Below are 15,621 nucleotides of genomic sequence, written 5' to 3' on the forward strand. Positions count from 1 at the left end.
TCGGGATAATAAGTCTTATAGCAGGTCCTTGGGAGCAGGGCGCTGAGCACTGGCCTTGACCAGCACAGTCCCAAGAAGAGTGGAGATGGAAGATAAAAAGAAGACCGAGAGAGAGAGAGAGAGAGAGAGAGAGAGAGAGAGAGAGAGACAGAAAGAGAAAGAGACCTGTCCCGGCTCACACAGCTAGAAAGCAGCTGTCAGGACTTGAACTTAGGCAGGTCTGGCTCTCTGCCCAGGTCTTTGCCTTAGTAGCCAACCATCTCCAGGGTCTCCAGACCAACAGCACTGGGCCCCAGCCTTCCCCCACCATCTCTTGCTCCACTGCCTACAGGCACGGACACTTGGAGTGGCTTCCTGAGGCTGACCACGTACAGCCTGAGCTCTCCGGCCAGCACTCTGGCCCCTGAACCTTTGTTAGCGTTTGCACTGTAGGCAGCTGGTGCTACGGTCATGTGCAACTCAGGTCGGAGTTGGCTGTGAGTTATGAAGGCCGAGCCCATGTCTGATTCCTCTCAGCCTACACCCCACAGAGCCTGGCACAGGATGGCCAAGGAATGGGGTGGGGAGAACAGGGAGGGAGCCTTGAAGACAGATGTGAGTGAGGACGGGTGGACGGGTGGGTGAGAAGGTGGAAGGGCGGCTACAAACGAGTGGTGTGGGGGCTTGAGTGGGAATGGCCCCCACAGGCTCCTATGTTTCAGTGCCTGGCCCCGAGTTGGTAGAACTGTTTGGGAAGGCTTAGGAGGCGTGGCCTTATTGGAGGAGGTGGGTCACTGGGGGTGGGCTTGGAGGTTTCAGAAGCCCACATCACTCCCACTGAGCTCCCTCTATCTCTGCCTCCTGCTTGCGGGTCAGATGGAAGCCGTAGCTATTGCTCCAGCATCGTGCCTACCTGCCTGCCTGCTGCCACGCTCCCCACCACAGTGGCCACAGACTCTAATAGTCTAGAACTAGGACAAGGTGGGTAGGAGGATGGTTAAGCAGACAGGTGATGAGTGCACAGAAAGGGGGCTGGAAGGCTGTGTCTGTGCTCACTACAGAGCAATGAGATAGTCCACTTACGAGAAGCCTGGGAAGTAACAAGACTCTCCATCTCCTCCTGGCCCTCCTGTCATCCTGGTCTAGATCTGGAAGATGCCACCTGTTTGCCTGAGAGGAGCCAAAACCCCTGGCTGGGCCAGGATACACACAGTTAACAAGACCTGCCAAGTAGAGAGAACCACTTCCCCATCAGCAAGTGCCCTGCCAAGCTTTAACTCGATGGCAAACAGGCCAGCCAAGTTTCAGAAGTGACACTTGAGGACAGCGGAGATTATGCGGCACAAAAAGCAAAGGAGTGACAATCCCACAGATGTACCTTCTACACCCCCAGGGGGAGATGCCTGGTGGGCCATCCTGGCACGGCCAGGAAATGCTAAGCCTCCAAGACCTTTTGGCTCGGGACCAAACCCAAACAGGATCGGCCTCAAAGATACCAAGCCGTGGCCTTGGCCGAGGAGCCAGCCAACCGGTCCAACTTGGCCCGGCATGTGGGAACCTTTGGATCCCAGCGTTGCAAACACAGTGAGGAATACAGCCCCGAGTTATCAGCTGATAATGGAGGGGAAAGTGGCCATGGGCTCTGCCTCCTGGGAAGCAAAGCTCCCATCTCTACCAGGTTGCCTCCTGCCCGAAGAAAGGACGCGGGGGGGGGGGGGGATTGGGGGGGAGAGTGTGCTGTATTTTATAATAACGTCTCATCTAATCCCTACACCTCACGGGTCCTTTGAGCCACCTTATTTTCCCATCTCAGACCCTTAAGAGTTATAGTCAGCACGATGCTGATGTGTTTTGGTTTGGCTTGGTTTGGGTTTTTGAGACAGGGTTTCTCTGTATAGTCATGGCTGGCCTAGACTTACTTTGTAGACCAAGCTGGCCTCGAACTCACAGCTATCTGCCTGCTTCTGCCTCCTGAGTGCTGGGATTAAAGGCATGCACCATCACCCGGCTACTGCGGGGTTTGTTTATTTACTCAACAATACCTTACATGTCGGTTTTATTATTCTAAAAATAACATAAGTATATGAAAAAGAATCTTAAAAATAGAATGGCACAAAAAAAAAAAAAAAGACAGAGTCTCAGAGACACTGTTATCTGCACCCTGTATGGTTGCTTCTCCCATCCCTCCACAGCACAGCCGTCCCATGCCAACTCTCCCAGCTGTGTGACTGCAGCGGATTGGAGTGGCCATTGTGTTCCTCACTGCCATTCTACACTGAGGACATGAAGGCTCCTGAGACCCCCGGGAATAGTGCTTAGAACAGGCCCAGCCCAGGTAATAAAAAAAGGATTAAAAGGTACACTCTAATTTCTTTACATTTAATTAGGGCACAATAATTTTACGTATTCATAGGGTTCTGTGAGACTTCTCATTGCATGGGAAGTATATGACAATCCAGCAGTCTGCAAGTCAGTCACTTCAGCCACTTATCATGGCTGTGTGTTGGCAACATTCAAGTGTCCTCTACGGAGCTAGGTGTAGTGGCACACAGTTTGTATGTATGTGTATATGTATGTATGTATGTATGTATTTTGGTTTTTTGAGACAAGGTTTCTCTGTGTGGCCTTGGGTGTCCTGGATTTGCTTTGTAGACCAGGCTGGCCTCGAACTCACAAAGATCCGCCTGGCTCTGCCTCCCCAAGTGCTGGGATTAAGAGGCGAGCATCGCCATGCCCAGCTAGGCACACACTTTTACAGCCAACACTCAGGGGGCAGAGGCAGGTGGCTCTCTGTGAGTTCAAAGCCAGCCAGATATACATAGAGTTCCAAGCCAGCCAAGCACCATAAAGTTAGACCCTGCCAAAGAAAACAAAAACAAAATCACACACACCTCCTATGACTACTTTTAAATGTATAGCCAACTGTGGTGCTGCCTGTACTCCCCGGCACCGGGCAAGCAAATGCAGCAAGATTGTGATGTGTGCATGCAGCATGCACGGACCCACCCACGCACAAAGCATTACCAGCAGGCTCTCCTATCCAGCCTCTCTCTATACCCATTAGCCATCCTCTCTCTACCTGAGGAGAACACCCTGGCTCCCAGGCACAAGCAACCACCATCCTTCCCTCTCGTTCTAAGGTTAAGTCCTCTAGTGTTCACATATGCACGTCACCAATGGCCTCGAAGCACAAAACCCTGCCACCATCATCTCTACCTCCACCAGACTCTGCGGGCTAGGCCAATACTGGCACATAGGGCCCTAAGCACCTCATTAACAGCGACACCCAGCCATGGCCTCCGCCCCCTTGGATTTCCTGTTGCCTCGGAAGGTAAGGGGATCCCCTGGAGGAGAAACGCCTCAGAGAGAACTCAAGACTCAGAGCAAAGGTAGGTAGACTCCTAAGAACAAACAGGGCGGCATGCCGGTGCAACGCGGCCACCGTGTCATAAGCACACCAGCCTGGACAGCAGCATCCGCTTTAGAAGGCCAAGAGTAGCCAAGAAAGGAAAACAGAAACAAGCAAGCCCCGACACTGGCCCCTCTTTCCAGAACAGTCTAGCTACCTCTCTGATGTCCAGGTGCCCTCAGCCACCCTAGACTTCCTCACCGTAGGGCAGCCACAGAAGCTCTGGTGGCCTTCTAGTTGGGGTTGTTTGCTGGGCCAGGGATGGAGGCTTGGGCCTCATGCACGCCCACTCCAGCCCCAGGGTGGCCTTTTTTTATCTCGGGCAAATCATGTTTACCTTCATACCACAGAGTTCAGTAAACACAGGCTGACCCTAGGAACCTTCACTGACATCTAGCCAGAGCAGCCGCAGCACAAAGGAGGGCAGGCAACGAGGGACCTCCAGGGAGTTCACCCGTTTCCTCCCCAGGACTCCACAATCATCTCAAATCTAGGCCCAGGCTCAGCACCACAGCAACAACAGTTGTTTTCACTGCTGGGCTTCCCCATCTCTCCACCTCCCCTTTATTCTTGCTCTGGTAGGAGCCAAGATGGTTGGTGGTGCACGCCTTTAATCCCAGCACTCGGGAGGCAGAGGCAGATCTCTGTGAGTTTGAGGCCAGCCTGGTCTACAAAGAGAGTCCAGGACAGCCAGGTCTCTGTGTAACAGAGAAACAAACAAACAAACAAACAGATAAATGAACCGTGACAATTTAAACAAAAGAATCACTAAGCTATGGAGGAAGGAAAGAGAAAAAAAAATGCAACAGGGGGAAGCAGAAGCGAAAAGGGAAGAAAGAGAGGAGAAGTGGGAGGTGCCTGTGGAGGGAGGGCAGGAGGCCCCTCGGGGTGTATCTCCCCGTGACAAGTCCTGCCTCCCAGCCACCCCACCCACCCACTGGGGCCCAGGAGGGTAACAAGAACCTTCTGCATCTTCTGCCCTCGGAGGCCCCAGCCACTTCCTCTGCAGTCCTGCCCATGACCACTTCCTTTGTAGGGGAGGCCACTGTGAACACCCACTTGACTTGACGCAGGCGCAGAAAGATGGCTATGCCTCTAGACACAGAACCCATGAGGCCATGAGAAAACATCACAGGGAAGCAACCTTCTTGGCCTAGCATGACCTCTGGCTTTCCTCCTGCTCTCTGTAGGGGAAAGGTGCAGGGCCCTGGCCAGAAAGACCTGGGGTTAAGTCCCAGTCCTGCTATGGGAAGGCGGTGTGACACTGAAAAGGTGACTGGACATGTCTGGGCCTCTCCCGTATCACGAGCGGAGTGAGGGGCTATCCTCTGCCTTTCTGAAGGGTAAGAGAAGCCAAAGTGGTGGAGACCCACAAGGCTTGAGACACAAAGGTGGTCAGGGAACTCGTCTCCGAGTTAAACGTGCTTGTGCTCTCAGTGACCCGGACTCGGACCCGGACTCTGGTGACTGACCACAGGCTGTCGCATTTCATCCTTCAAGGACCCTGTCCAGTGACAGCATTACCGCTACCTTTGCAGTGCCTGAAAAGCAGGCAGAGGAAAACCATTTTCTCAGCCTCGCACAGCCCAGGTCGAGCAGAGCCAGGGACTCCCCCCAAATCCTCGTCTCAGCCTGTCTCTCCTCTCCTTTCTCCTCCTCTCCCTCAGCGAGCATCTCCTTTGCAGACTGCTGTCCCTGCACTAGCCACTTACCAGTCCTAGGCTCTGACCTAATGCCCCAACCACACTTCAGGGAGGGAATTCCACCGCCCCACCGGGCTGCTCTAGTCTCCACGCGCTGACCAGGCTGACCTAATCTTCATTCTTCCTGGGCTAACACAGTTGGGGCACAGGGGACCTGGCTGCATCCTCAGGCAAGCCATTGCCCTCTCTGGCCATGGCCTTGTCCCCTTTCTCCCACACACAGAGGGGTCCTTTCTGACATTATATATGCTGATTTGGAGGTTACGGACAAAAAAGACATTATTTGAGATCAAAACTGCCATGTTTAACTTCCCTAGATTGTCACTCAAGGCTCCCTTGACTCAGTCCCTACTATAACCTGAATGTCTGTGTTCCTTCAGAAATCCACATATGAAAATCCTAACTCTAAGATGACAGCATTAGAAGATGGAACCTTTGACTCAGTAATTAGGTTATAAGGACAGGCCTTTGTAAATGGCATCGGAGTCTTGATAGAAAAGTAGACTTGCCAGCGAGGCCAGCCTGGTTTACAAAGTGAGTCCAGGACAGCCAAGGCTACACAGAAAAACCCTGTCTCAAAACAAACAAACAAACAAACAAAAAACAAACAAACAAAAAAAGTAGGCTCAAGGCCCTGGCTCACCCACCCCTCTACCATGTGAACACACAGTGAGAAGCCAGGTCATCAGAGCCTCGATCCTGGCCTTCCCAACCTCCAACACTGTGGTCATAATTGTCTACACTTTATACAGCTGCAGCATACAGCTATGTAGACCAAGGGACTAGCAGACATAACCTTGCCCTGACAGCACCCAGCCATGCCCAACTCAAATGCTCAAACCCACGGACCATCAGGAAGAGAGAAGCACCATGAACCAGAGATTTAAGGACCCAGGGCTAGGCCAGCTCCGTGGTGCTGAGCACCGGAAATCAAGTGTGTCTGCACAGATGCACGCTTGAGACCAGAAACTTCAGAAGAAATCTAAACATCTCTCTGCTGATGTCTGCCAGGGGCTAAAATGACCACTGTGCTACACAGTCACTCTTTCTAGTAGCCCTGTGCGGCTCCTGTGGTCTGTGGGACATTTCTGGGGACAGCAGCCAGGCTCCCCTGCTCCTACAGATGTGGCCCAACAGGAACACAAACCAGAAGCTATCAGTCAATGAGATTCTCCCAGAGGAGACACCCCACCCCATCCCCCCACACACTGATCTTCTATGAGCAGTTTCCAGGTTTCAAATGCTGAGGTCAAGTGGCATCAGGTTTAGCCTGAGGGAGACCACACAAGCCACCCTCAGGCCGCCAAGCTCCAAAGCTGGCAGTGGTCAACCTGGGTCTCCATGCCTACCACTCCTCTGCCCAGCTTCCTTCTGGCAGCTTCCTGCTCACTCAGGCTCTGTGGTCCCTGTTGACGCTCTCTTGACAGGCAACCCCCATCTCACAGTGACTGCTGGAGGCTGCCCTCCTGCTGCCCATTGGTGCAGGCTAGCCTTCATGATGGCTCTGCGGGTGGCTATCTGATCAATTCCACTAACACACGGGGAAACTGAGGCTAAGAGGCAAGCCACTCACTTCTCCCATCACACCTTTGCTAAGTGAGATAGCCAAGATTTGAACTCTTATCTCTCTGGTGTCAAGGTTCAAATCTTTTCTAGAATACACAGAGGTGGCAGATGCAACTAGCTCCTCACTTTTGTGGCTTCCATCCAACCTTGGGATAAAACCTTTTTTTTTTTTTTCATGTACAGACTTTTTTTTTCTGGTCTTGTGTCCCCAGTGATGCACAGTGGCCACTCACACAGCAACCATCAGTGTCATAGGCAGTAGAAGTTTCCAGAGATGATGGAGAGAGAGTGGACAGGAGGCTGTGTCAATACTAGTCCCGCTTTATATGACAAAATTGAGCTTGTTCAGGTACAGGTATTGGCGACTTTACTGCCAGCTGAACCGTACACATCATCTATTTAACTGGAGGGCTCGGCCTCCCAGGGAGCACAAGGCAGTGGTCAGGATAGTCTTGGTGGACATGACTTGGTGGGGGCTTACTGACACGTGGAGGAGAGTGGGCACAAGCTGGGGGTGCTGCCATCTACAAGGCATAGGCAGGCCTACAAATGCGAACTGAAGTTTCCAGGGAGGAAGAGGGTGGGGAATTAGAAGGGAGGGGCACTCAAGGTTCTGCAAGGCCAAAGGGCTAAACTTGAAAGTTAGGGAGAATTAAAATGTTGCAGACGACAGACAAATTATCTTGGGCTATTTTCAGTCCCTTTGAGAACTGTCCACTGCCATCCCTGTGTCTAACCTACATGCCTGCAACTACCAAAAACCTTTAAAAGGTATTCTTTTTTGAGACAGGGTTTCTCTTGTGTAGCCCTATCTGCCCTGGACTCTTTTGTAGACCAGGCTGGCCTGGAACTCACAGAGATCTACCTGCCTCTGCCTCCTGAGTTCTGGGATTAAAGGTGTGCCATACTACGCCCGGCCTAAAACGTATCCCTAGCTGATTGCCAGACTTCATCAACCCCAAAGCCAAGAATGTCCCCAGAAACCATCTGAAGCTTGGAGCAGAATCCCCCTGTCCCCTGCTTTGTTGTGACCCACCAACCTGTGGCTCCACCAATACACTGATAATGACTTTTGTTCTGTGACTAATGTGAAATTTCATGTGAACACTCCCACAGTGCAGCAGAGTACGGGGGGCGGGAGACCAGGATCTGTGTTCTGGGCACTGCATTCATGTCTGGTCCCAGGGATTACTTGTTCCCTCTGAGGTGAGAACTGTGTTTTTGTGTTGACACAAGGAAGACTAACCCTGACACCAACATCAACAGTGCTCAGGCAGGAAGCCCAGGTGGTGACACAGCTGAGCTGCAAGAGCCATACTCTTTCTGCCTTGTCCTCAGCTAAGTGGTAGTGGCAGGACAACACTTTCACATAAGCAGCACCCAGAGTGTCAACAACCATAACCTATCCTGGCACTGCCTGGGAGGGGGCCAGGAGTAAAGCTAGTCCTCCCTGCGGATGACGCCTCCTTTGCACTGTGGACTGTGGACGTCTCCTCACAGACACAGCTGAGGCTCAGAGGAAGCCACAGGGGCTTGGAGAACAAAGCGGGTCACTATGGAACATAAATCCTACTGGCCTCTGCAGCAGCTGCCCTAGAGTACCCCCACAGGATGGTCCTGGGGGTTTCTTCCTCATCTGGGTAACCGCAAGAGATGGGGGGGGGGGGGGTTGGCTGAGCATTAAACCTTCTCTCATCTAGCCACACCCACCTAGCCACACCCACCGTGGCCTACTCTGAGACTGCTGGAAAACATCCAGTGTGGCGGGGCTGACCAAAGCCAGCTGCAATGCAGGTCTGTAAGCAGTAGACCCTTGCCAGGTGCCCTCTAGGGACACAGGGCGCCTTGATGACGTGTGAGGAATGGCTCACAATAGCTTGGACTTGAGTTTAAAAATACTAGGCTGAGAGGAAATAAGGTTACTGCCTAGGGGCAGATCTCTTTCCGGGAGTAGGAGCAGAAAGGGCCAGTGGGGGCGGAGGAGGAGGAAGAGGAGGAAGAGGAAGATACAGGAGGTCTTGGGCAGCCCCGGGGGAGCCAGGCGGAAACCCAGCTTTCCAACTCTGAGAAGCAGCAGGGAGGTGAAAGGAGAAGGGAAGGCCTGGCCTGGCGAGGTGGAGGCGTGGCCTGGAGGGGTGCAGGCCTTCAGCAGTGCTGGCCTGGCTCCCAAAGCCAGCAGAGCTGAGGGCACCTGAGGTCTGGGCACAGCTGCCAAAGTCCCCTTACTCTCTGGGGGTGCACAAGGACTCTGGGGTTGGCTGCTGGCAAGAGAAAGCAGCAAAGGACCATCCATCAATTTATCTCATTGTGTTTTCAAATTACCCTCAAGCCTGTAACTCAGGCATTCCTATCTGGGACTCTGGCCTAAAATTGCACTTAAAACATAGGAAGAATTCTCCAAACAAGCTGTTCATCAGCCTAAGCAGCTCTGCTGCGATGCTAACTTTTATTCTTTTTTTAATCCCCGAGACAGGGTTTCTCTGTGTAGCCCTGGCTGTCCTTGACTTGCTTTGTAGACCAGGCTGGCCTCGAACTCAAAGATCCTCCTGCCTCTGCCTCCCGAGTGCCGGGATTAAAGGAGTGCGCCACCACACCCGGCTGAATGCTAACTTTCTTTTTTTTTTTTTTTGAATGCTAACTTTCAAAGTGCCATTTTTGTTGTAAGGCCATTGACATGCCAGGGAGCAAATTTATCTCAATGCTAAAGTTGACTTGGCTTATGTGGGGGGGGGGGAGCAGATGACAGCTGATCAGAGCAAGTCCAAGGAGTGCAAAATGCATGAGGTCACCCCCAAACATAGTGCGGGGCATACAGCAGGCCACCTGCACCCCTTCCTACATCCCTTGCTGACTGCCACATTATAGGATCTTACCCACACCAGGTCAGCCCGCACAGCCTGTGCTTCTGAGGATGTGTGTCTTACATTACAGAATACGTAAAGCATCCCGTCCCTGGCAGGACAAGAACTAGTCCATTGTGATTATTTATTATTTGGTTTGTTGGTTGGTTTAGTTTTTCTTCTTTCTTTTTCCCCAGACAGGGGTTCTGTGTGTAGCCTTGGCTAGACTGGGCTCACTATGTAGACCAGGCTGGCCTTGAACTCACAGTGATCCGTCTGCCTCTGCCTCCTGAGTGCTGGGATTACAGGTGTGCGCCACCACGCCCAGCTCAGGTTTGGTTTTTTTCAAGACTGGATTTCTGTGGTAGGATGTTTGTCTAGTGTGCCCAAGGCTCTGGACTCAGCACTGAAGAATCCATGGGACTCAGGGTGACTTTGTGTTTCTTTTACTTCCCCCACTCCTACCATTTTGGTTTTTACAAATTAACTTTTAAAAACTTAAAGACCAGCTAGGCGTGGTAGGGCACGCCTGTAATCCCAGCACTCAGGGAGGCAGAGGCAGGCAGATCTCTGTGAATTTGAGGGCAGCCTGGTCTACACAATGAGTCCAGGACAGGCAGGGTTAACACAGAGGGGCCCTGTATTAAAAAACAAAACAAGCCAGGCATGGTGAGGCACGCCTTTAATATCAGCACTGGGGAGGCAGAGGCAGGTGGATTGCTGTGAGTTCGAGGCTAGCCTGGTCTAAAAAGCGAGTCCAGGACAGCCAAGGCTACACAGAGAGACCCTGTCTCAAAAAACAAAAACAAAAAAGAAAGAAAGAAAGAAAAACAAAACAAAACAAACTTAAAGAACCAAAGCAATCTGCAGAAAGTAGACACTAGCTCACACTAGCCTGGCCTTTTCAGTGCCAGTCTCCATGGCTTCTCATAGCGCCTCTGTAGCAGGCTCTGCTGAGGGCAGCGCTTTCCACTACACAGACTAAACACTTCCTCTCCTCTCTACACCACCCTAGAGAAGATGACTGTTCTCGATAAGAACTCTGAAAATGTGTCACCCATCAGCCTTGAGTAATGAACTAGAAATGATTTCTTTCAGAACCGCGACTTCGCATCACACAGGGACGCAGGGACGGGGTGAGAATGGCCTTCACGCTGGACTAAATCAACCCTCTTCTCTCAAGGGGACAAAGCCTTATCAGAAAGTGGAGGGGAGCCTTTAATCACAGGCAGAGGCAGGCAGATCTCTGAGTTCAAGGCCAACCTGATCTACAGAGCGAGTTCCAGGACAGCCAGGGCTACACAAAAAAAACTCTGTCTGGAAAAAAAAAACAAAAAAACAAAAGCAAGCAAGCAGAGGGAAAAGCACGCCACCCCCCCCCCCCATCTCAGAGCCTGTGGATACACCCACTCCCGTGGGTCAATGCGAGCCCTCTCCACTATCATGAGGACAAGAGCCTTCCAAGACTTCACAGGCTAGGGGAGCCCCAAGAAGGTCCCTACCACAGAGGCTGTGGAAAGAAGCCCCACTCTTCAGAGGGCAGGGGTGGGAACAGGCATCTTTCCCCACCCATGGCCAACTGACAACAGCTGGGCCCAGTCATTTAACTAAGAGGGAATTTCTGTCTCATTCTGCCTCAGTGACCAGGTCAAAGAACCAGGAAGTGAAGAGGGGTCATGGCCCTTAATTTTAGGGGCCTTAGTTTAAGAGAGAGGGGTTAAAAAAGGAGGGCTATGTAATTTCTCTGGGAGGGGCCACGGACTTCAGGACAGGCAGGCTAGGGACAGAGCACTGTGAATGGGGAATATCTTCCTGAGCTGGAGAGGAAGGAAAAGGTATTCAACTAAAGCCTGGCACTGTGGATTCTAGTCCCTTCCACCCTATGGACTAGCATAGTCCCACATACATGAACTGTAGTTAGAACGACATGACATATGCTAAGGCCAAGGTGGCAACACAGACCTGTCACTCAATAATGGTGACACATTCTGACAAATGCATCCGCAGGGGATTTTGTCACTGCAGGAGGTACAGCATGCATTTACACAATCCTAGATGGCTTCCTTCGCCGGGCTCCACAGTCTGCTATGCATACACCACATACGCACGGTATAACCCATGGTTTCAGGCCTTTGTTGAACAAAACATCACAAAAGTGAGGGCTGAGAAGATGATTTCATTGATAAGGGCTTGCCTCACAAAAAGGAGCCTGAGTTCCAATCCCAACCCTCACATGAAGAGACTAGGTGTGGCAGTACAAAGCCTGTAATCCCAGGGCCGGGGAGACAGAGGCAGAAACACTTCCTGGGGCCTGCTGGCCAGCTCAGTCTGTGAACTCCAGGCTGGGCAGAGACCCTGTCTCAAAAGATACAGTGGAGGGTGATTCCCAAAGAAACCCAGTGCCAATCTTTCTCCTCCATACACATGTGAACACATGTGCCCGGGTACCTGCACACTTGTGGGCACACACACACACACACACACACACACACACACACACACACACAAAACAAAACGAACAATATAAACTTGCCACACCCCTTTAATCCCAGTACTTGGAGACAGAGGCAGGTGAATCTCTGAGTTTGAGGCCAGCCGGGTCTAAAAGTGAGTTCTAAGACAGCCAGGACTACACAAAAAAACCTTGCCTCAAAAACAAAACAAAACAAAACAAACACAAACAAAAAACCCAGAAAATCCTTAAACACAAAATGAAACGAGGCAGGGCAAACTAGAGACAGATGAGGTCCTACCAGCCTTGCTGGACACTTTTACACAAAACTTTAAAACGCTCAATTGTGTTCTAAAATAACATCACACAGTAGGTCCGCAACTGTGACAGTCACTTGTTATCCTCATCGAGCACCCTGTGCTGTAAGTCACCCTACATGCTATATTCCTATACATGTGAACCGCAGGTCTGCCTCTGTCAGCATCACCACAAACGCGTGAGTAGTGCGCTGCACACAAGGCACAGCACGGCACTGCTCAACAGGAGTGTTACAGCTCCTTTACAGTCTCTCGGGACTATCTTTGTCTCTGTAATCCATCACCAGCCCTGACAAACTGTCCAGGGGCACCAGATGTCACATGACCCTCTTGGTCTCCCACTCCCTTATCTTGCCATGGAGCCATCTCCCAGCTTTGGGAACTAGGGGCATTCTTCAAAGGGCATGCACCAAAAACAACAACAACAATAACAACAACAACAAAACAAAAACAAAACCAGCTGGGCATTAGAGACGGAGAATCAGGTGGGGAGCTGACCTAAGCCAGTGGCCCTCACAGTGGTCCGGACACCTGTGCGGCATCAGAGAGAGCTGAGAGCCTGGGGTCCATCACTAGGAAAATGCAGCAGGCGAGCAAGGACGTGAGGACAGAGGAAAGGGTGGACTGGCCTGGTAGCCCTCAAATACAGGAAAACCCCTCAGTCAAAGGGCAGCAAATCCATTCAGGTGTAATGTCAGGTGACCTCTGCCTGACTCTCTCTCACCCGGGAACTCTGCTCCAGTGGGGGTTCCTCGGCCCTCTAACAGGAAGTACAAGCCAAAGAGGCGGTCTCCACCAGTCTGACTCACGTCCAAACTGCCCCTGCTTGGGAGTCTCAGGAGCATTGTAATCTGAAGTCGGACCTGACTCTTAGCTTATTTCGGTTTGGTTTGGTTTGGTTTGGTTTTCTCCAGACAGGATTTCTCTGGGTAGCCCTGGCTATCCTGGAACTCACTCTGTAGACCAGGCTAGCCTTGAACTCAGAGATCTGCCTGCCTCTGCTGGGATTGAAGGTGTGCTCTACCAGCCCGGCTGAGCATCTTAGTTTCTAGCAAGCTTCCCGGTGATGCTAACGCATCTCTCTTAGAGAGCTCACTTCTGGGATGAGGCTCTAGCCCCACGGACAGTGACGTAAAAGCTTAGGAGGGCAGCTAATGGCAGCTAAAGTAGGGGAATTTCCGAATAAAAGTAGGGGATGCCAGGTTGCAGCGGCCAAGCTATGTCAGAGCAAACGGATCCCAAGTTGGGAGACCAGCCTGAGCAACAAGACTCCATAATGGGGTAGGTGGGAGGGGGAGACGTTTTCCTGGAGGAAATGAGAAAAAGTGGAGTCAAGATGTACGAGTTAGGTATCTTGAACAACAACCCAGGCACTCAGAACTGGCTCTGAGGACCAAACCCCAGGAGCTGTCCGTCTGCACACGTGTCTATAAGGAATCATCTCTGCCCCACCCACTCCTCCACACAGCCTCTGCTCTGTCTTCCTCCAGGGGAGAGGTAACTGCAGACAGCGAGCCTCCGGTGACTCAGGCGTCCAGAAGCCAAATCTGTGCCCTGCAGCTGCAGTCACAGGACCCTTGCTCGCCTTCCGTTGAGCCCTCTTGTCTCACGCTTGTCCTCGCTCACTCCCTCTGCCTTCCCCGAGTCCCTGTCGTAGGCTCATCTTCAGGAGTCTCCCAGACTCTCATCAACTCTCCCAGGCACAGCGCAGAGCCTAAATATTCCCACAACACTGGTGTAGCCCCGCTTTAAAAGATGTGTCCCTATCACCATGTTCCCGTGGGTGCCTCTGGTAGCCCCCTGGGACGCTGAGGTCCTACAAACGTCCCTTTGTGTCCTGTACGGGGCACACAGGAAGTTCTCGGAAGCAGCTATGTGGGGGTCAAGGGACTCCCAGGACCCGGCAGAAGCAGCAACCGATACCCTCACCTTGTACACTTTGCCGAAGGCGCCGTCCCCCAGCTCGCCCACGATCTCCCACACCTCGTTGGGATCCAGGTCCCGACGGACGTGTTCATATTCACGGGATTTTCTCTTTTCGAAGGTTGATAAGCGCAAGATGCGACGGAAATTGGCGAAAGCCATGCTGGGTCCGGAGCCCGGCAGGAGGACTCGCGGCTTCGCAAAGCCGCCCTCCCCGCAGCGCAGCGCCGGCCGAGTGCTGCCGCGGCCGCCGGGAGCTGCCGGAACCGCGACCCGCCCGCCCCGCCCCGCCCCCTCCTGGACCCGCCCGCAGGACGCCCGGCACCCGCGCGCGCGCCCGTCCCGGCTCCACCTGCTCCGCGGCGCCCGGAGACCCCTCAATTGGCTGCGGGAGCTCGCGGCTCCGCCCGCGCCGCGGGGCACTCTGGAGACTGTAGTCCGCTGGGTGACTGGCCCGTGGGCCCGTTCGCCTCCCGGAACCCCGAACCTACCGGGTTCGGCTGCCCTCTTCGCAACGGTCATCGGTGCCAAGCTGGTACATCAGCGCTCAGAATGCGCCCGCAGCGGCCTCGCTTGCCAGTTTACGGCGTGGGACGCCCGTGCCCCTCGCCCGGGGGCTCACTCGGGTTCTCTGTGCCCCTCACCCCAAGGTTCACGGGGTCCCAGGGGACCCTCGCTTCTTACGCGGGCCTTAGGCACTTGCTACCTGCCTCCCAGCGCGCAGAAGGCAGAGCCCCGGGGCTGCGCGTCCCCCAATCCAGGCTTTACCTGCTCCCGCCAGCCACAAACTGCCAGGACTGAACAAGAAACAAGAGTCCCTTTAGGACCTATTAGGCTTCCTTGTAGGTTAGCCGATATATTCTTTATTGAGTTAAACTTTCTAGTTCTTTTGCTGATGGGCGGGGCGGGGGGGGGGAGAGCGCGCTCCGTTAGAGATAAATGCGGAGGCGTCTCGGGGGCCAGTCTCCTCCATCCTGGCGGAGGGACCTTCATTGCTCTACCTTAGCTGCCGGCGTCCTGCAGATTGCAAAACGCCTTTCCCTCGTATCAGAACCTGGGTTCCAGTGCAAAATGTAGCTGCAGGGCCTGTGAGGATGACCCTCCCCTCCTGAACAAGTGAGTCTCGAGAAAGCCTTTAGATCGTTGCTCCCTTTCCTCCAAACTCTTCGAAAATACTCCTGGAGCCGCGCAAGCGTCAAGTGCGGTTTCCCACTTGGAAAGCGAGCTGTAGAGTGAATGTGATGCCCCCGGGGATCCGTGCAAAGGACGCCCCAAACAAAAGTTGTCCCAGTTCCGACTGTCCCCGCCACTGACTGAGTGGGAGGGAATTTTATAATTAAAAGAAGGAAATGTAATGCAAAACTGTTCTCGTTGAGTCAGCCAGTGAGCGAACCAAAGTATAAGTCTGGCATTCGGTTCAGTGGGTCCCGCG

At 52.9% G+C, this 15,621-nt stretch overlaps 1 protein-coding gene across 2 annotated transcripts in view; it reads right to left on the bottom strand.

The window, feature by feature from the left end:
• The window catches only part of STK10 (serine/threonine kinase 10), a 91,030-nt gene extending 76,331 nt beyond the window's left edge, over positions 1-14,699 (bottom strand). The window contains exon 1 of one of the 2 annotated variants that reach the window (XM_084763367.1): positions 14,681-14,699. Coding sequence is in view for 1 of the 2 variants with exons in the window: in XM_084763365.1 (XP_084619491.1) it covers positions 14,196-14,351 (156 nt within the window). In the remaining variant the exon portion in view is untranslated. Of the gene's footprint in view, positions 1-14,195; positions 14,461-14,680 lie in introns of those variants that run through there. The other variant, XM_084763365.1, reaches the window with a different exon arrangement.
• Between the last annotated feature and the right edge of the window lie 922 nt (positions 14,700-15,621).

This window comes from Acomys minous, assembly GCF_964271855.1.
Source record: "Acomys minous genome assembly, chromosome: 16".
NCBI classification, from domain to species: Eukaryota; Metazoa; Chordata; class Mammalia; order Rodentia; family Muridae; genus Acomys; species Acomys minous.